We start from the raw sequence: 20,403 nt of genomic DNA, 5'->3' as shown, positions 1-20,403 counted from the left end.
AACAACTGACCAACATGAATGTTAAAACAGAGATCATAAGATTGACAAAACAGATGCTTTGTGGCAATAAGACATAAGCTGGACGCAAAGTCATGCCAGGCAAGGGATAGGTCACATCCCCCTACACTTAAGGAATAGATTATTTTCTGGCCGGGCACAGTGGCTCCCGCCTGTAATCCCAGTACTTTGGGAGGCCAAGGCGGGAGGATCACCTGAGGTCAGGAGTTGGAGACCAGCCTGACTGACCAACATGGTGAAACCCCATCTCTATTAAAAATACAAAATTAGCTGGGTGTGGTGGCACATGCCTGTAATCCCAGCTACTCAGGAGGCTGAGGCAGGAGAACTGCTTGAACCCGGAAGGCAGAGGTTATGGTGAGACGAAAGTCCATCTCAAAAAAAAAAAATAAATAAATAAAAAGAATAAAGTATGTTCTAACTGCCTCTAACTGCCACAAGGTTTTTTTTTTTTTTTCCTCTCTGGCAGCTAAACAAGCACTGGCCTCAACATAAACAATATTAAAACAATTTGCAGCTCCACCAGATGCTGACTGACCCCCACCCCCTATTCCACCAGCTATAACTATAGCTTTGACTGGACAAGAGACTAACTTCAGTAACTTTCTCCTGATGAAAAGACCACTGAGCACAGACTGGTCCTGGCTAGTATACATACACTGCGCACTTGTGTGGCTTCCTGACCTGAAAAGACCTTTTGATATATAGGACCTAATTGTAATAAATTTAAATGTTGTGTCTCTACCCCAAAGTGAACATGGTTCATATGTCACACGCATGTTTGTTCAGTGTGTATGTGTCAGCACCACCTGTAGGAGGTAAAGTAAATTAAAATGGGCTGGGTGCGGTGGCTCATGCCTATAATCTCAGCCCTCTGGGAGGCCGAGGCGGGCAGATCATGAGATCAGGAGATTGAGGCCATCCTGGCTAACACGGTGAAACCCCGTCTCTACTAAAAATACACACACACACACACACACAAAATTAGCTGGGCGTGGCGGCACACACTGTAGTCCTAGTTACCCGCGAGGCTGAGGCAGGAGAATTGCTTGAACTTGGGAGGCAGAGGTTGCAGTGAGCTGAGATCCCACCACTGCACTCCAGCCTGGGCTACACAGCGAGACTCCATCTAAAAAAAAAAAAAAAGTAACTAAAAAAAATTAAAATGAGTCTGCTGAGTTTGTGTGTAAGGCAGGTGGAAGAGTCCTTGATTGTAAACATAAGCTTATGGTTCTGGGAATTGGCAGTCAGCTGCAGTCACTCAATGGAAGGCCACAGTGAGGAATGTCGGGAATACGGGGCAAGCTTCCCAGGTCTCAGCCAGGTGCTGTAATTTAAAGCTGTCTCTCCTGACTTTGGAATGATATTGCAGAAGAATAAAAGTGATTCCATGCAGTCTCCAGCTTGGCCAAGAAGAAAAATGATTCATCTACAGTTGGGATGAGGGTCTCTCCCAATGGGAACTGAAAACTTCAAAGTAAAAGTAAGGAAGCTCCCAGAACCAAGGGTAGCTCCAAGCTTTTGGATGCTGAAGTTTTATAATCAGGAACGCTATCCACCCCTTGATGGTTGTAGATAACATCACACATGTCAAAGGAGAGGAGTATCCTTTGGAGGGTGCTATGAACTAAACTGTGTCCCCCCAAAATTCAGAGGTTGAAGCTCTAACCCTCAATGTGGCTATTTTGGAGATAGAGCTTTTAGGAGGTAATTGAAGTTAATTAAGTTCATAAGGGTGGGATCCTCATCTGGTAGAATTGGTGGTCTTACAAAAATAGGAAGAGAGGCTCGCTCTCTCTCTCTCTGTCTCCTGCACCTAGGAAAAGCCGTATGAGGACGTAGCAAGAAGGCAGCCCTCACCAAAAGCGGACCATGCTGGCACCTTACCTTGGACTTTCCAGCTTCCAGAACTGTGAGAAAATTAATTTTTGTTGTTAAGAAAATTCATTTGTGTTCCATTTTGTTAAGCCACTGAGTATATGCAATTTTGTTATGGCAGCCCAAGCTAAGACAGAGGAAACATTAATTAGGTAGGACCAAATGGAGCTACCCTTTTTACCTTCCCTTCATGGGCCACTAAGTACTGATATGGATATGTTAACTTTAAGAAAAACTACAGTTTTTTTTTTTTTTTTTTTTTTTGAGATGGAGTCTCACTCTGTCGCCCAGGCTGGAGTGCAGTGGTGTGATCTCGGCTCACTGCAACCTCTACCTCTCGGGTTCAAGTGATTCTCCTGCCTCAGCTTCCCAAGTAGCTGGGATTACAGGTGCATGCCACCAGGTCTGGCTAATTTTTTTTGTATTTTTAATAGAGATGGGGTTTCACCATGTTGGCCAGGCTGGTCTTGAACTCCTGACCTCAAATGATCCACCCACCCTGGCCTCCCCACATGCTGGGATTACAGGCATGAGCCACCATGCCTGGCCACACACTATTTAAATTTAAAAAACAAGGAGACTTTATAAAGGGTTACAGCCAGCAAAGTGGCCGTCCGCAGACTGGGAAGTGTTGGGGCAGGAGCTTGATGCTGAACAGGTTTGCTAAACATAAATATTCAACATGTTATGCATTTGTCAAAACAGCAAATGGTACACTTAAGATTTATGTATGCGTTTCGTTGCATGCAAATTGTACATAAAAAGAAACATGCAACAATCACTAAAAGACACTGTCAAAGTGTCAAAGTGCATATAAAAATAAGACCCAATTATTTGTTTTCTACAAAAAAACTCAGTTGCTTTTCTCTTTTTTTTCCCAAGTTTTATTTTGGATTGAGTGGGTACATGTGCACGTTTGCTAGATGAGTATGTTGTGTGATGCTGAGGTTTGGGGTACACGTGATCCTGTCACTCAGGTAGTAGGTATACTACCCAACAGGTTGTTTTTCAGCCCACATCCTCCTTTTTCTCTCCCTCCTCTAGTCATCCCCAGTGACTGTTGTTCCCATCTTTATGTCCAGGTGCACTCAATGCTTAGCTCCCACTTATAAGTGAAAACATGTGGTATTTGGTTTTCGGTTGCCACGTTAATTAGCTTAGGATAATGGCCTCCAACTGGATCAATGACATGACTTCACTCTTTGTTGTGGCTGTGTAGTATTCCATGGTATGTATGTAACAGGTTTTCTTTATCCAGTTCACCATTGATGGGCACCTAGGTTGATTCCTTGTCTTTGCCATTGTGAATAGCACTGCAATGCTATTCACAATGAACATATGAGTGCATGTGTCTTTTGGTAGAGCAATACATTTTTCCTTTGTGTATATACCCAGGAATGGGGTTGTCAGGTCAAATGGTAGTTCTAGGTTCTTTGAGAAATCTCCAAACTGCTTTCCACAGTGGCTGAACTAAATTTACATTCCCGCTAACAGTGTATACGCATTCCCTTTTCTCCACAGCCTTGTCATCACCTGTTACTTTTTTATAGTCTCCATTCTGACTGGTGTGAGATGGTATCTCATTGTGGTTTTGATTTGCATTTCTCTGATGATTAGGAATGCTGAGCATTTTTTCATGTTTGTTGGACACTTGTATGTCTTCTTTTGAGAGGTGTCTGTCCTTTGCCCATTTTTAAATTGATTTGTTTTTTGTTTGATTTGTTTAGGTTCCTTATAGATTCTGAATGTTAGACCTTTGTTAGATGCATAGTTTGTGAATGTTTTCTCTCATTCTGTAGGTTGTCTGTTTACTTTGTTAATAGTTTCTTTTGCTATGCAGAAGATCTTTAGTTTCATTAAGTCCCATTTGTCAATTTTTGTTTTTGTTGCAGTTGCTTTTGAGGACTTAGCCATAAGTTCTTTGCCAAAGCCAGTGTTGAGAAGGGTATTTCCTAGGTTTTCTTCTAAGATTTTTATAGTTTGAGGTCTTTTTTTTTTTTTTTTCTTTTTGAGACAGAGTCTCACCCTGCCATCCAGGCTGGAGTGCAGTGGCATGATCTTGGCTCACTGCAACTTCTGATCCTAGATTCAAACCATTCTCCTGCCTCAGCCTCCTGAGTAGCTGGGATTACAGGCGCCTGCCATCACGCCAGGCTAATTTTTGTGTTTTTAGTAGAGACAGCGTTTCACCATGTTGGCCAGGCTGGTCTCGAACACCTGACCTCAGGTGATTGGCCCGCCCTGGCCTCCCAAAGTGCTTGGATTACAGCTGTGAGCCACCGTGCCTGGCCTGAGGTCTTACATTTAATCTTTAGCCCACCTCAAATTAATTTTTTTATATTTTGAAAGGTCAGAGTCCAGTTTCATTCTTTTGCTTATGTCTAGCCAGTTATCCCAGCATTGTTTATTGAATAGGGAATTCTTTCTGCTTTGCTTATTTTTGTCAACTTTGTCAAAGATCAGATGACTGTAGGTATGTGGCTTTATATCTTGGTTCTCTATTCTGTTCCATTGGTGTATGTGGGTTTGTGGGTTTTGTTTTATTTATTTTTTATTTGTTTATTTATTAATTACCAGTGCCATGCTGTTTTGGTTACTGTAGCTTTATAGTAGTTTGAAGTTGGGTAATGTGATGCCTCCAGCTTTGTTCTTTCTGTTTAGAATTGCTTTGGTTATTTGGACTCCTTTTTGATTCTGTATAAATTTTAGAGTAGTTTTTTTTATTTCTGTGAAAAATGACAGTATTTTGATAGGAATAGCATTGACTGTAGACTTCTTTGGGCAGTAACTGGCTAGAACACATTGTATGAACAAAATAGATATATCAATAAAGAAATAGAAAACAAAAAAATTCTGGAGTACAATAGCTGAAATGAAAAAGTCTCAAGGGGTTCTCAAAGTGGTTAATGCCAGTTATAGCTCATCCAAACCAGTCATGGCCAGTTGAAACTGGTAAAAGCTGCTCAAAGCTAGCCATAACAAGTCAGAAAGAGAATAAAGTAATTTCAGTCTGTCAAAACTGATAGTAGCCAGACAGAGCCAGTCTGAACTGTTTGTGGTCAGGTGAAACTGGTGTAAACTTGTTGGAAATGGCCAAGACCAGTCAAAACTGACATAAACCAATTGTGGCCAGTCAAAACCAGTCCAAGCCAGTCAAGGCCAGATGTAGCCTGTTGTGAACCCAAAGTATCTGAGAGAGGTCTCAATCAATTTAGAAAGTTTATTTTGCCAAGGTTAAGGACACCCCATGACACAGCCTCAGGAGGTCCTGATGACATGTGCCCAAGGTTTTTGGGGCACAGCTTGGTTTTATACATTTTAGGGAGACATGAGACATCAATCAGTATGTGTAAGGTATACATTGGTTCAGTCTGGAAATACAGGACAACTTGAAGTGGGGGCTTCCAGGTCATAGGTAGCTAAGAGGCAAGTTGTTGCATTCTTTTGAGTCTCTGATTAGCCTTTTACTGAATCCTTAGTCTGGCTTAGTGAATCTGAATTTTTACATAAACAATAGGGCAGAGAAAGCAATCATGTGCATTTGTCTCAGGTGAGCAGAGGGATGATTGAGTTCTGTTCTTTGTCTCACACCTGTGAAGATAAACTATCAAGTTACCTTACCAGGGTTAAATTCAACAGCACTGTTTTAGGGTAAAGATCTTGAGGCCCACAAGAAATTTTCTTGTGGACAAATTGTGAGGGAGGTATGTATAATAGTTTTTTATCTTTGTAGCTATCGTATTTAGAAATAAAATGGGAGACAGGGTTTGCCTGATGCAGTTCTCAGCTTGACTTTTTCCTTTGGTTTAGTGATTTTGGGGTCCTGATATTTATTTTCCTTTTACACTAGCTACACAGATTTTGGGCAGTTGAAACCAATCTACACCATTTGGAACCAGCCATGACCAGTCAGAACCAGCATTAACCAATTATGGTCATTTCAAACTGGTTGCAGCCAGTCAGAGCCAGTCTTAACCGATTGCAGTCAGTTGAAATTGACCCAAACTGATTGGAACCAGCCAAGACTAGTCACACCTGGCATAAAATGTTTCTGGCTTGGCCAGGCATGGTGGCTCATGCCTGTATTTCCAGCATTTTGGGAGGCTGAGGCGGGTGAATCAAGAGGTCAGGAGTTCGAGTCCAGCCTGGCCAACATAGTGAAACCCCTTCCCTACTAAAAATACAAAAAAAGTAGCTGGGCATGGTGGTGTGCACCTGTAATTCCAGCTACTTGGGAGGCTGAGGCAAGGAGAATCGTTTGAACCTGGGAGGCAGAGGTTGCAGTGAGCCGAGATTGCACCACTGCACTCAAGCCCAGGCAACAGTGTGAGACTCCATCTCAAAAAAAAAAAAAATGTTTTTGGCTTATAAAACTAGTCAAAACCAGTGCTCAAAATTGTACAATTGTTACCAAACACCAGGGGTTATGTTTGGGTCCCATTGGTCAATACACAAAAAGCCAATCAGTGAGTTGAGTATTGCCAGGGAGACAGGCTTACTATTGCACAGGTGACATCAGCCTGTGAGATGGGAGCCAAACCTCAAATTCATCCCTCCTCCTTGACTAAAGTTAAGGGTTTATATAGCCCCGAATAAAAACAGGAGGGGGAAAGAAGAGGAGTTGGTCAACAAGCAGCAAATGTATGTCATTGTACAAATGTAAGTTTCGCAAGCTTCAGTTTTATGGACATCCAGCTTGTTGGAAAATTGGGCTGGTTTCACAATGAAAGAGTGAAAAGTATTCTAAGTCTAAGGGAACATAGAAGGTCTCCTTTAATCTACAATAGTGAAACTTTCTTCAAAGGGTTTTGAGTGTTTCTTGCTTGTGTGTCTAGTTGTCTCTGATTTTGTAAGAAATATGTCAAAAAGAAACTAACAAGGCCTATGTGATGCTATAGATTCTACATTGAAGTGATCAAAACCTGTTGAGGCTTGTTATACTCCATCTATACTGATTGTGGCCAGTTGAAATCAGTGTAAACCTTTCGGAACTGGCCAAGAGTAGTCAAAACTGGCATATGCAGATTTTGGCTGGTCAAAACAGGTGCAAGCTGGTCAAGGCTAATTATAAGCCCCTCTAAAGTGGTTGTAGCCAGCTGAAACCATTCTAAGTTGGTTGGAACCAGCTATGACAAATTAGAAGTGGCATAAATTGGTGCTTATTTGTTCAAGCCAGTTGTAGCCAGTCAGAGCCAGTATCAGTCATTTTTGGCCAGAGGAACTGATCTAAACTGGTCAGAAATGGCAAGACCATTTGGAACAGGCATGAACTGATTTTGCCCAATCAAAACTGGTTCAGGCTGGTCAAGGCCAGTAATACCCACTACAAACCAGTTTTGACCAGTTGGAACTGGTCTAAGCTGGTCAGAACCAACTTAGACTGATCACAATTTGCATAAAACAATTCCAGATTGTGAAAACCAGTAAAAACACGTCCTCAAAATTGTACACTGAAAGACTGAAAAAGATTCTAAGGTCTAAGGGAAAATGTGGAAGGTCCTCTTTCATCTACAATAATGATAATTCTCCTGTAGGTTATGAGTGGTTCTTGTTTGTGTGCTCAAGTTCTAATATTTCTTGTGTCCCTCATTTGGTAAGAAGTCTCTCATAAAAAATAACAAGGGTTACATAAGGATATAGATGATATAAGAAAGTGGTCAAAACCTCTTGAGGCCATTTTTACTGGGCATAAAACAGTTGTGGCCAGTTGAAATGAGTCTCATCTGGTCAAAACCAACAAAGACCAGAACTGGCATAAGCTGATTTTGGCCAGTCAAAACAGGTCCAAGCTGGTCAAATTCACTATAGTCTCACTAAATAGGTTCTGGCCAGTTGAAGCCATTCTAAACCAGTCAGAACCAGCGATGAAAAATTAGAACTGGCATAAACCAATACTTATTGGTCCAAACTGGCTGTAGCTGGTCAGCACTTTGTAAGTGTTGTATATCTGTGTGTGTGTGTATTTGTGTGGGATGTGTTTGTGTGTGTGTCTTCTCTTTGTGGTATCTGGTGGGACAAATGTGCCTTGTGCACCGGAGGGGGTTTCTTTCATCTGGCTTCCTTCTGGTTTACCTCTCCTTGTGTTTCTGCTTGGGCTGTGTGTAATCGGTTTTCTGTGTGGTTCCAGCTTGTGTTTTGTTAAGGCCTGGGTGAGGTGGGGGCCTGCTTGGCACCAGGAGGAATAAAAATAGCCTTGTCTCTGGAGAGGCCAACTTTTCTAAAATAAGGTGACAATACCACATCCAACAACAGAAACCTCGCAGGAACACGTTTTCCATGAGCAGGAGTGGTGTAGTCAGATGTCAAAGAAGATGCTTGTAACTCCATTCTTCCTTTCCCTTAATAGTCGCATCAAAACTCACCATGATTCAATATTGAGAAGAACACAATAACGTGTGAACAATCTCTTTAAATCAAACTGCAGCCTTTCTGGCTAGGTCACGAGTTTTGCACTCATTCCTGCATCCACATGGCAGTGGTAGTAATTTCCCCAACATTGCCTCTGTTCTCTTACTATGCCCTCTATCTTTTATTGTCTTCCATATTTTTGATGGGCCTAGATTTTTTTGGTCTGGCTCAATCTTATCAACAAAAAATATTTCCCAGTTCACTAAGGACAATATTGTGGGGGGTCCATTTCATGAGTGTTTCCTTCTCCACACATCTTTAATTATTGGGCAGGTGTGATGATCATGGAGCTCTAGGTTTTCATAGCTTTCACCAAAAACCAAACGAACAAACAAAAACAAAAAACAAAAAGACAGTTGCTCACAATATCCAATCAGATGGCTGCGTGATTCACACAGGATGAGAGGTAGACACCCATGGCTGGCCTTTGCCTTCTAATTGAGGTTGTCTTGCATTTTGTTTCCATTTTCTCACTCTTGAGGGATATCTAACTCCCCTGTTCCTGGATGTGACTGCTTTCCAGCACTGAATCCTTTGGCTGCCACTTTTTTTTTTTTAATTGAATAAAAGGGACTGGGGATTGACTGGATGCAGATGAGGCTGTGTTAGGGGTCCCCCGTGTTGGAGTTGAGCATGGGTACACTTTGCAGAAACCTCGTGGGTCGTCTTCTGGCAGGAATCCCCAAAGGTGGCTTGGACTCCAGCACAGGCCCTTTTTTAGTCTCAGGAGTCCTTTGATTCTTCTTTGCTTTCTTGGGGGTCCTCAGTGCCCCTTGATAGCATGCCTGGACACTACTGTCTGTCCTGGAATTACCCCAGCTGCCTCAGAGACACACTCCCAACCCATCTGCCCCTGTGGAATGATAGTTCCAGGTGTGGTTGCCTTTGCCCCACCTTGCATTTGTCCTCATTTCCACATTTCCTGGACAGTGGTGACAAGCGGGAGCCCCTGGGCTTTGAGGCCAGGGCAGGGCCCTGCTAGGGCCAGGTTGAAGGGAGGAAGTGGGCTCATGGGTCAGTGAATTTTTCGCTGATACCTTCCCTGGGGAACTCAGGTGTCTATGTGCCCCAGCAGCCCCTTCCACAGCTCACCAGATTTTATTTTCACCCCCATCTGACCCAATTTCTGCCCACAGCATCCAATCCAGAATCAGATCCAAAGAGGAGTAAGGAGTACCAATCTCCTGCCCTGAAGCTCTTCCTCCACCAGGAACTCAGGAAGAAGTCCAGTGAAGTGGGGGTTGAGGACAGGATGGCTAGGACGGGCCTTCTGTCCCGTGCAACCTCTTTTCCTCCACCACCGGAGCAGGAGCCCTCTGTGGCAGTTCATTGGCCTTGGGCTCTGGTTTGTCTTCTCCAGGGGTTCAACAGGATGGTCTTGGGATCCTAGGCATCATGGAGGGCTGAAGAAGCCCCAGAAATTCACCACGGGATCCCAGCCTCAGGCCCGCCTAGGCAGTGTGCGGGTGAGTCTCCCCAAAAGTTGTCCCTCTTGTCACCTTGAGGACTGGCCTGTGTCTCAAGGCTGCTCTTTTCCTAAAGGGACTTCATCACAGACAGCAGAACCCTGCGGCCTCAGGAGCTGCCAGAGTGTGTGTTTCTGTGTCACTGTTGTATGTCTGTGTGTGTGAATGTAATTTTGTGTTTTTGTGTGTCTATGTGTGGTGTCTAGTGAAATAGTCTTCATTTTGCATTTGTTCCCAGTTCCATATGGTAGTTGGCTGTGATTTATCATGGGTGAGCTCTAGCCTGTTCCATGACCGCCGTCTTTTTTTGTCTTCCCTATTTCTGATGGGTCTAGATTTTCGTCAGGCTCAATCTTATCAACAAAAATAATTTTCCAGTTCATCAGGGCCAACATTCTTGGGGATCCATTTCTATAGTGCTGCTTTCTCCACATTTATTTGTTAATGATTGGGCAGGTGTGATTATTATGGAGTTGTGGGTTTCCATTACTTTTACCAACAGGCTAACTCTGTGCCTATTCAGATGGCTTCACTATTCACAAGATGATTATCCAGTCATAGCCAGTCTTGTCGTTCTAATAAACATTGTGTTTAATTTCATTGACATTTTTCTTTTCCTTCTTGAGTGATATGTACTTTTTTCCCTTTGTGACTGCACTGGCGTCGAGCCTTTTCAGGTCTGCAGTTCTTCTATTTAACCTATTCCTGTATTTCTGTTTGACCCTCAGCTTGTGATTTTTTTTCCATTATAGTTCCTGTTTGGGTATTTTAGAGCTTGCATTATTTGCTGTTTGCCTCTGATTTAAAGGGGAGTCCAGAGGGCATACCTTAAGCCCTAATTTTGTCCTTTAATAGAGTGTCCAAGGAGACCCAGTTGTGGTTATTCAGACCTGAGTAAGGGAAGATAGCAGCCAGCTCTTTTTCTGGCACCAGCTCCACCCTTCTCTTTGCATCTGTGTGAGCCTGGTGTCTGGAAGTTCAAACTGATTCTCCAGCTGCACACGTACATGGCACTAGCAGTGAATTTACATCTCAATGACCTCTGTGGTTGCCCTGGATGAGTCCTTGCAGCATTGGATCCAGGAACTCTGCAGCTGTGCATTGAGTTTAGGCTCTGGCCTATTTCCTTCAGGAGGTCAAGCGGAAGTTCCAGGGATTCTAGGTGTTGAGGAGGCTGACCAGGCTGAGAAAACTTCAGGAGCAAAGGATACAACATGGGATCCTTCCCTCAGACTGATCTGAGGGTGTGCATGTGACTCTCCTGCAGGGTTTCCACTGTTACCTGGAGGCTGGGCTAACAGATGTGCCTGTGGCTTGCTGTGTCCCTCATGCAGTGTTCTCTGTACTCATCCTCAACTATCTTTTCAAGCTTTTGCTTCTATCACTCCAAAGTCAATACACCAGAAATAAAGAAAAAAAACCCTGTGCTCTTCTCAAAGTTACTGACACGGATACTGATAAATTCAATGGCCGTTTCAAACCTCGTGTTGTATAATCAGTCTGCCAAAGCTATCTGATACCTGTTGATTCTCCTTCAATTCACTTTTATTTGGCTTTTGTGATTCCAGTTTCTTGGTTTTCCTCTATTATTGGTTCTCCTCCTTAGCTTTTTTTTTTTTTTTTTTTTTGAGACACTGTCACTCTGTCACCCAGGCTGGAGTGCAGTGGCGCGATCTCGGCTCACTGCAAGCTCCACCTCCTGGGTTCACGCCATTCTCCTGCCTCAGCCTCCCGAGTATCTGGGACTACAGGCACCTGCCACCACGCCTGGCTAATTTTTTGTATTTTTTTTTAGTAGAGACGGGGTTTCACCGTGTTGGCCAGGATGGTCTCAATCTCCTGACCTCGTGATACGCCCGCCTCAGCCTCCCAAAGTGCTGGGATTACAGGTGTGAGCCACCGCACCCGGCCTTTAGCTTCTTTCATGTTGTTCTTTTATCATTGAACTCTTAATGTTGGAGTGCTCTGTGGTTCAGTCCTTGCTGTTCTTTACCTTTTCTATACTAAAACCCTAATCATTTAAATAAATATGGGCAATACCTACTAAAGTAATATAATACCAAGTTAGGTATATCTCATACATGAAGTGCCTACTCACTACTCCCATTCTGTGTCTTAAAAGACATCTAAAGATTCAACGTGTTCAAAGTTGAACTCTCAATCTTCCCCTAAAACCCTGGAACTGAAGTTTTCTCCATCCTGGTTGATGAAAACATTGTATTCCCAGATGCTCAAGACTAAAATCTTTGACTTAAAGTCACCCTAGACTTGTCTCTTTTACATCTAGCCCTTAAACAAATCTTGCTTGCTGTCACATTTACTATATACCTAGAATACAACCAATAACCACTATGCCCATTGTTACCTCTTCTTCCGAAGCCATGACATCCTCTTTCATCTGAGTTACTACAACCTCCTCGTCGATTTTTTTTCAACAGTTGTGTTTCCCTCAAAATAAAGTATCTTTCCAATGGCTTGCACGCTTGGCAAGACATAGCTCTCTGTTATCTCTCAGTTCTGCTCTAGCAACCATCCCTTTGCACAGTGTTTTTCAATAACTTCTCCACTTTTCCTAAAACACTTCAGTGTAGTCCCATTGTAGGACCTCTCTCCTCTGCCTGGAATCACCACACTCCTTCAAGTCTTGGCTCAAGTCTATCCTTCTTGATGGTCTACCTTGATCACTGTATTTCACAAAGCAACCTAAATGATCATATCCCTCCCACTGTCTTTTCAATGACTTTTTCCCCATAACACTTATGTTCTAACATACTCTGTGTGTACGATTATCTCCTCCTGTTAGAATTGTTCACTGACAAATATCCAAAACACCTAAGATAGTGGCTGGAATATATTAAGTACCTAATAACTGACTACTTTTAGAACAATAGGCTCCTGTGAGGAAAACATAACCATAATACTAGCAGACTGCCTTTGTATGCATTGGCACTGGTCTGATTTCTTGTTCCGGTTGTCACATTAAATCACTGTAAGTGGATTAAGGGTGGAGGATTGAGGGCTTGCCATCATAGATAACATCTTACCAAAGCAATATTGCTTTCAATTGCTGCTAGTGGGCTGCCTAGCTCTACTCTAAATTTATCTCGTTCACAAGACATTACTGAAAGCAGCAAGAAACATGCAACACACATATTCTGAATCACTTCTAGCATTTCCTCTAACATTATAGCATCAACTGATATAAAGCATGCTTGTAAGAGTGGGAGGCAGTGACAAAACATCCTGCCTATTAAAACAAGAATCTTCAAATTCCTAGCTTAATTTGGGCAGTTCCTCATTCTCAATGGCCCTAAGTCAATACCCCATTTGAGATTTCTTTTACCCATAGCATCCCACTTCCAGGTACAAAATTTTATATCCTTAAGAATTTTTATTGTCAATAACAGAACTACAATAGCATCAACAAATAAGATGTTTAATTTTATTTAAAGAAACACAGGAGGCAAGCAGACCAGAGCTAGTATGGCTGTTCCACAAAGTCATCAGGGTTGCAGACTCCTTCTGTATTTCTGCTCCATGATCCATAACACCCAGATACCATTCTCAAAGTCCCCATGAGAGTATCGGAGCTCCAGCTTAGATGTCCACATTGTAGGCAGGGAAAAAAAGACAGGAAAAATGGATTTCGTAAATCTCCTACTCATATAAATATCACTTCTATCTTGCTGACCTACAAGGAAGGCTGAGATTTTTCAGCCCAGAAATTTGTTACTAAAAAAGAGAAAATAGATATAGGGTAGGAAAAAAGCAGTCTGTATCACAAACTCTCATCATTTTTCATTGCAAAATAGTCTGTAATATCAGTTATTTTGTTTACTTCAAAAGCAATACATTCAAGTTTTTAAAAAATTCCTAGATTTATTAGACTTTGGATCTTAGACTTTGTTAAAAATCACTTCACACCTTGTCACACTTCTCTAACAGCTGTGCTCAATAATACACTGATTACATCCACTGGGTTTTTTTTTTTTTAAATAATACACTGATTATATCCACTGGGTTTTTTTTTTAACAGTATGAATTTCCTCTTATAGCAATAATGGATGAGATTTAAATGACAGCTTTCTCACATTCATTATGGCATACAGTGCCCCCCAACCAAGTCATCTTGGATGTGTTGATAAAAGATTTCTCAATATTCATTATACTCATAAGTACTCTCCTCTCATGCAAATTCTCTAAAATAACACTAGTGAAAATGGTAGCTAATATTTGTGGTATGCTACGTTCAAGGCACCATTCTAAGAGCTTTTACATGTAATAACTTACATAATACTTCCAAGAATCTTATAATAAAGGTAATATACTTAGGTCTATCTTAAAATGATTAAACCAAGGTAGAGGTTAAGTATCATGATACATATAACAAAAAGATCAACTAGTAGAGCTAAGATAATGTTGAAAAAGATATTTGTTTTCAATATGGCTAAAGGGCTTCCTACATTTACTATATTAAAACTATTCTCCAATTTGCTAATGTTTAATAGGTTTCCAGTAATGATGTTTTTCTATATGAATGACACTACCATTTTCTCTCACATAAATTATCTGATGCTGTGCTTTATGAGGCAAATGTGCGCCCATATTCACATTTGTGAGAATTCTTTGCTGCTAACAACCAGAGAACCTCTTCATAGTGATCTCAAATAATCAGACAATTCACATGTAAACTTGCGAGCCATGACTAAAGTCAATCCCACATTCCTTATATTCAAAAGATTTCTCACTGATATGAATTCTCTGATGTTGAGTTAGCTGTGAACCACGAGTAAAGGCCTTCCCACATTCCTTACATTGATATGGTTTCTCACCAGTATGAATTCTCTGATGCCGAGAAAGATGTGAACTCTGAGTAAAGGCCTTTCTACATTCTCTGCATTCATAGGGCTTCTCACCAGTATGGATTCTCTGATGTAGAGTAAGCTGAGAGCCATGACTAAAGGCCTTGCCACACTCCTTGCATTCATAGGGTTTTTCTCCAGTGTGAATTCGCTGATGTTGAGTCAACTGTGAACCACGAATAAAGGCTTTCCCACATTCCTTACATTGATATGGTTTCTCACCAGTATGAATTCTCTGATGTTGTATAAGTAGTAAGCCACGCGCAAAGGCCTTTCCACATTCATTACACACATAGGGTTTCTCACCAGTGTGAAGTCTTTGATGTTGGGAAAGATGTGAACTCTGAGTAAAGGCCATTCTACATTCTTTACATTCATAAGGTTTCTCACCAGTATGGATTCTCTGATGTTGAGTAAGCTGGGAGCCACGAATAAAAGATTTCCCACATTCCTTACATTCATAGGGTTTCTCACCTGTGTGAATTCGCTCATGTTGAGTAAGTTCTGAGCCACGACTAAAGGTTTTTCCACATTCTTTACATTCATAGGGTTTCTCACCAGTATGAATCCTCTGGTGTCGTGTAAGGAGTGAGCCACGATTAAATGCTTTTCCACATTCCTTACATTGATAGGGTTTCTCACCAGTGTGTATTCTCTGATGTTGAGTAAGTTGTGAGCCATGACTAAACATCTTTCCACATTCCTTACATTCATAGGGCTTTTCATTGGTGTGAATTCTCTGGTGTTGAGTAAGTTGTGAGCCACGGATAAAGGCCTTCCCACATTCTTCACATTTATAGGGTTTTTCACCAGTATGAATCCTCTGATGTTGCATCAGTAGTGAGCCCCGAATAAAGGCCTTTCCACATTCCTTACATTCATATGGTTTTTCCCCATTATGAATTTTCTGATGTTGAGAAAGCTGTGAGCCACAAATAAAAGCTTTTCCACATTCCTTACATTCATAGGGTTTCTCACCGGTATGAATTCTCTTATGCAGAATAAGTTGTGAGAGCTGAGTAAAGACCTTCCTACATTCTTTACATTCATAGAGCTTTTCACCAGTATGAAGTCTCTGGTGTAGTGTAAGTTGTGAATTCTGAGTAAAGGCCTTCCCACATTCTTTACATTCATAAGGTTTCTCACCAGTATGAACTTTTTGATGTCGGGTAAGTTGTGAGCTACGAATAAAGGCTTTCCCACATTCTTCACATTTATATGGTTTTTCACCAGTATGAATTCTATGATGTAAAATAAGTTGTGAGCTTTGAGTAAAGGCCTTCCCACATTCCTTACATGCATAGGGTTTCTCACCAGTATGAAGTCTCTGATGAAGACTGAGTTGTGAATCACGACTAAAGGCCTTCCCGCATTGCTTACATTCATAGGGTTTTTCACCAGTATGAATACTTTGATGTTGTGTTAGGTGTGAGGCTCGTCTGAAGGCTTTCCCACATTCCTTACATTTATAGGGTTTCTCAGTAGAATGACATCTTGAATGTTGAGATAAGTAAGTATGCTGGTTGAAAATGGACATTTTGTCATATATGATCATCCCTTGCCTGAAATATTCCTTCTGATTTTCTTGTTGCTTCTCCATCTTGCCTTTGGCTTCCAAATAATCCCTGGAATTGGACGCTTCAAGATCACAGTTTTCAAATCTGTCACTCATTTCCCATTGGGATAATTCTGTTTCATAAGTGTTCTTTTCTGGAGATAAGTCCTTACTTGCACACCTTGAAGGCAAGTCTGAAAGATAAGAGAGAATAAAAAAATTGAGAAATATAACTTCTATAGCAAAGACAAATAATAGGAAAATAATGCCCATAAGAAATAACAGACATACATGAGTTTGTTTCAAATATTGATTATTATGACCCATAATAATACCTACCTTTCACATCACAACCTACTATATATATACAGTTTCATAAAACAGTATCTTCCCTGCTTTCTATTCTATTCTGCAGTATTTCTACTTTTTTCAATTTCTCTGTCTCATACACATGCAGACAAACCCCACTACACTGATTTCATGGTACAGTAATGTTCCTATCTAGAATTTAAAAAAAATTAGCTAAGAAGCATCTCATATATTAATATATGAAAGGGGCATCTGAGAGATTAGAGAATAATGAAAACTCACTTGAGAAGATAAGGGAAGAGATTAAGAACAATTTTAAAGTGAGTAGTTCTCAAGCCTTGGTGGGGATCAAAATCACCTGGGGAGCATGTTAAAATTATAGCTGTCCAACATTACACCACACTAACTGCTAGTGAAGCAGAAAAAGATCCTGGAGATCTGTACTTTTAATCCTTCCTATTAACTGATTCAGATTCAGATCATGATTTTCTTTATCTGCTTAATACTTTTTAGTAGCTTCCATATTAATATAAAATCCAAACTCTTCAATGACTTGGACTTATTTCCCCTTCCATGGTCTTCTCCTTGCTTATGTATCTGTTGAGCCTTCTCAGCTTCGCTCCTTATTTGCCAGAAAAACTAGCTTCCTTTCAACTCTGAAAAAGTCACAGACCTTTTTCAATTAAAAGCTAGCCAGAGCCTATTCCATTTCTTTGGACTGCTCTGGATGAGACTATACAAACACTCTTCCTCATTCTTCAGGTCTTAATTTAATTATCAGCCCCTAAATCTTAAACATTAATTTCTGGTAATTTAGGTAATTTAGACCAACCTTCTAGATGATAGCAATTATACAAATTAAGCAAATTATAAAAGGCACTTGAGTGAAGCCACTGGAGCGTTTACATAATAAAGAGTGAGTGGCTAAAAATTGAAAAATATGAAAATCAAAGAGATAAGCCCAACATCTGGGTCCACATTTCCACTTAGAGAAGTCTTATAATTCTAGAAAAAGCTAAGAGGGGGAGAAACTAAACAGTGTTTTGGACTGTGTCACAGGGCTGGGCAACAATAACTGGAGGACAGGGCCTGCCATGAATTCTTTAAACTTTGGGTTGGGAACCCTGAGAGCTATACTGAGGAATAAAGGAGAAACAGTAGACCAATCTGGACAGAGTCTGAAGTCTGAATCATCTTTGAATCAGCTCAAATTCAAAAATTTGGATTAAGGTGATTCAAGACTGCTTGCCATAGCAAACTTAAATCTTTATTGGATTTTGTATAATGTTATCCAAGGACTGAAACCTTATAACTTTTCTTTGTGATGTCTAGCACTCAATAAAAACCAGGTAATGAAAGCACTCAATAAAAACCAGGTGAATGAAAAACAGGAGAAAAAAACAAAAGAAACTTTGACTTATAAGGACACAAATCATGTATCCACCCACCATCATACTTCTGTCACTCCTAAATACCCTTGTCCTGTTCCTCTGTAATCAACCCTTCATACCACCCTAGTGGTACATGCCTAGAAACCAGTAATCTGTGGTTTCCCTATAACTTCCTTACACATAGAAACAAAAGCACCTCCATACTAAATCTATGATCCTATATGCCTCTCCAATTGCTCTTTAGCTCTCTCTATCCCTTTCAAATAGGATACTAAGTTGCTTTTGTTTACTTATCCTTACTTCACAGTTTCCTTTGTTTCTTCATGCCTTGCCTCATGTCTTCTCTTATTTACTTGTCTATTCAAGGACAATTCTGTGTGTTCTGGGAAGAACACATCCTAGAGTTCCCAGGCACTACTACAGGTCTATAACGTAATGAAAGGGTTCTATAATCTCATGGAATGTTGGAGAGAAAAAAGGCAATTATTCATGCCAGGCGCAGTGGCTCATGCCTGTAATCCCAGCACTTTGGGAGGCCAAGGCAGGTGGATCATTTGAGGTCAGGAGTTCGAGACCAACCTGGCCAACATGGTGAAAACCCGTCTCTACTAAAAATACAAAAAATTAGCCAGGCATGGTGGCGGGTGCCTGTAATCCCAGCTACTCGGGAGGCTAAGGCAGGAGAATCGCTTGAACCTGGGAGGCAGAGGTTGCAGTGAGCCGAGATCATGCCACTGCACGCCAGCCTGGGTGACAGTGCAAGACTTCATCTCAAAAAAAACAAAATACAAAATCAGCTGGGTGTGGTGGCAGGCGCCTGTAATCCCAATTACTTGGGAGGCTGAGGCAGGAGAATCACTTGAACCAGGGAGGCAGAGGTTACAGTGAGCCAAGATCTCACCACTAGCAAGCCAGCCTGGGCAACAGAGCGAGACTCTGGCTCATAAAAAAAGAAAAAGAAAAAAAAACAATTATCCAATATAAGGGAAGGAGTCTACAGTGATAAAGAATATTTCAGTTAGAAATACAGATCAAGAAACAGAACACAAAAATTCTCAAATACTGTTGCTGAGAGTGCAAAACACTGTAACTATGGTAAAAAAGAGTGTGGTAGTTTCTTATAATGTTAAACATACATTTAGCATATGATACAGCGGTCACATTAGTATTTACACTTACGCTCACACAAACATCTATATGTCAAAGATTATAACAGCTTTATTCAGAAGTGCTCCAAACTGGAACTACCAGATGTCCCTCAAAAGGCGAATGAATCAGCAAACTTTGGCAATTCCAGGTACTGGAACATTACTCAGCAATAACAGAAACAAAGTATTGATTCATGCAACATTACTCAACAATAACAGAAACAAATTGATCCATGCAACAATATGGATAAATCTTAAATATATTTTGCTAAGTGAAAAAAGCCATATTTTGATTCTATTTATATGACATTCTTGACAAAGCAAAACTATATGGATGGAATTTGGTGAGTAGTTTTTCATAGGCTGGGAATGGTGAAAGGGGAGAGGTTGACAAAGAAGAAAGCATGAGGGAATTTAGGGATGGTTAATAGAACTGTTGTATATTATGACTGTGACAGTAGGTGGATACACTTGGTATCTGAATGGTATATCAGATTTCTTAACAAACACCAATAAATGGTGGGTAAAATATGACAAACATCCTTTTAAAAATATAGACAAGATTAAGGCTGGGCGCAGTGGCTCATGCCTGTAATACCAGCACTTTGGGAGGCTGAGGCGGGCGGATCACGAGGTCAGGAGATTGAGACCATCTTGGCTAACACTCGTGAAACCCCCTCTCTACTAAAAATACACACACACACACACACACACACACAAATTAGCTGGGCATGGTGGCACACGCCTGTAGTCCCAGCTACTCGGGAGGCTGAGGCAGGAGAATCATTTGAACCAGGAGGTGGAGGTTGCAGTGAGCCAAGATTGCACCACTGCACTCCAGCCTGGGTGACAGAGCGAGACTCCGCTCAAAAAAAAAAAAAAAAAAAAAAGACAAGAGTAAAAGAAAATAAAGAAGTCAAGCAATGAAGTGAGAGCTGAGAGCCAGAAACTGGAGAGGTGAACATGCTCTGAAGTTAGAGCTACCCTTGCTGGCTTCAATAGCCTAAGGTTGTATCTTAGTGTTCTGAAAAAATTCAAGAGACAAGGCCTTCACCCACAAAAGGGCAGGGATTCGAAATAAACCATTTTACAAAATTGGAACCTATTCAAGGCCTAAATTTCAGAGACAGGAAAAATCCATCTGACCTCAGTCTCAGCCATCTTTAAAAAATCGACTTTTACTCTGAGTTGGGGAGCCAAAATTAGTAAATACAAAGATAGTTAATGGGAAAGTACAGAAGCTAGATGGATAGAAATTAGGCGGCTACAACAATAATCCACCTGACTCAGACCAGATGATGGTGGAGGTAAGGGTGGAGGAAGTGAGGTATCATTAGATAGTGGATATATTTTGAAGGTATACTAAAG

The 20,403-nt window shown here is 41.1% G+C and overlaps 2 protein-coding genes across 8 annotated transcripts in view; one reads left to right on the top strand and one right to left on the bottom strand.

Moving 5' to 3' along the window:
* ZNF585A (zinc finger protein 585A) overlaps positions 1-20,403 on the top strand; it is a 65,989-nt gene that overhangs the window by 29,140 nt on the left and 16,446 nt on the right. The window contains exon 6 of one of the 2 annotated variants that reach the window (XR_010110884.1): positions 1,839-11,384. The exons of the other annotated variant lie outside the window; for it this stretch is intronic. The gene's annotated coding sequence lies outside the window, so the exon portion shown is untranslated. Of the gene's footprint in view, positions 1-1,838; positions 11,385-20,403 lie in introns of those variants that run through there. 2 annotated transcript variants of the gene reach the window in all.
* The window catches only part of ZNF420 (zinc finger protein 420), a 56,462-nt gene continuing 49,248 nt past the window's right edge, over positions 13,190-20,403 (bottom strand). For 4 of the 6 annotated variants that reach the window (XM_008960822.6, XM_034946706.3, XM_034946707.3 and 1 more), the window contains one exon: positions 13,190-16,381. In XM_008960822.6, the coding sequence (XP_008959070.3) occupies positions 14,451-16,381 (1,931 nt within the window). In that variant the 3' untranslated portion in view covers positions 13,190-14,450. The remainder of the gene's footprint in view (positions 16,382-20,403) is intronic. The other 2 variants (XM_034946708.4, XM_057300541.2) reach the window with 1 other exon arrangement.

Source organism: Pan paniscus, chromosome 20 (genome assembly GCF_029289425.2).
Source record: "Pan paniscus chromosome 20, NHGRI_mPanPan1-v2.0_pri, whole genome shotgun sequence".
NCBI classification, from domain to species: Eukaryota; Metazoa; Chordata; class Mammalia; order Primates; family Hominidae; genus Pan; species Pan paniscus.
The sequence above is the reverse complement of the archived record's forward strand: the minus strand, read 5'-3'. Positions and strand labels throughout refer to the sequence as shown.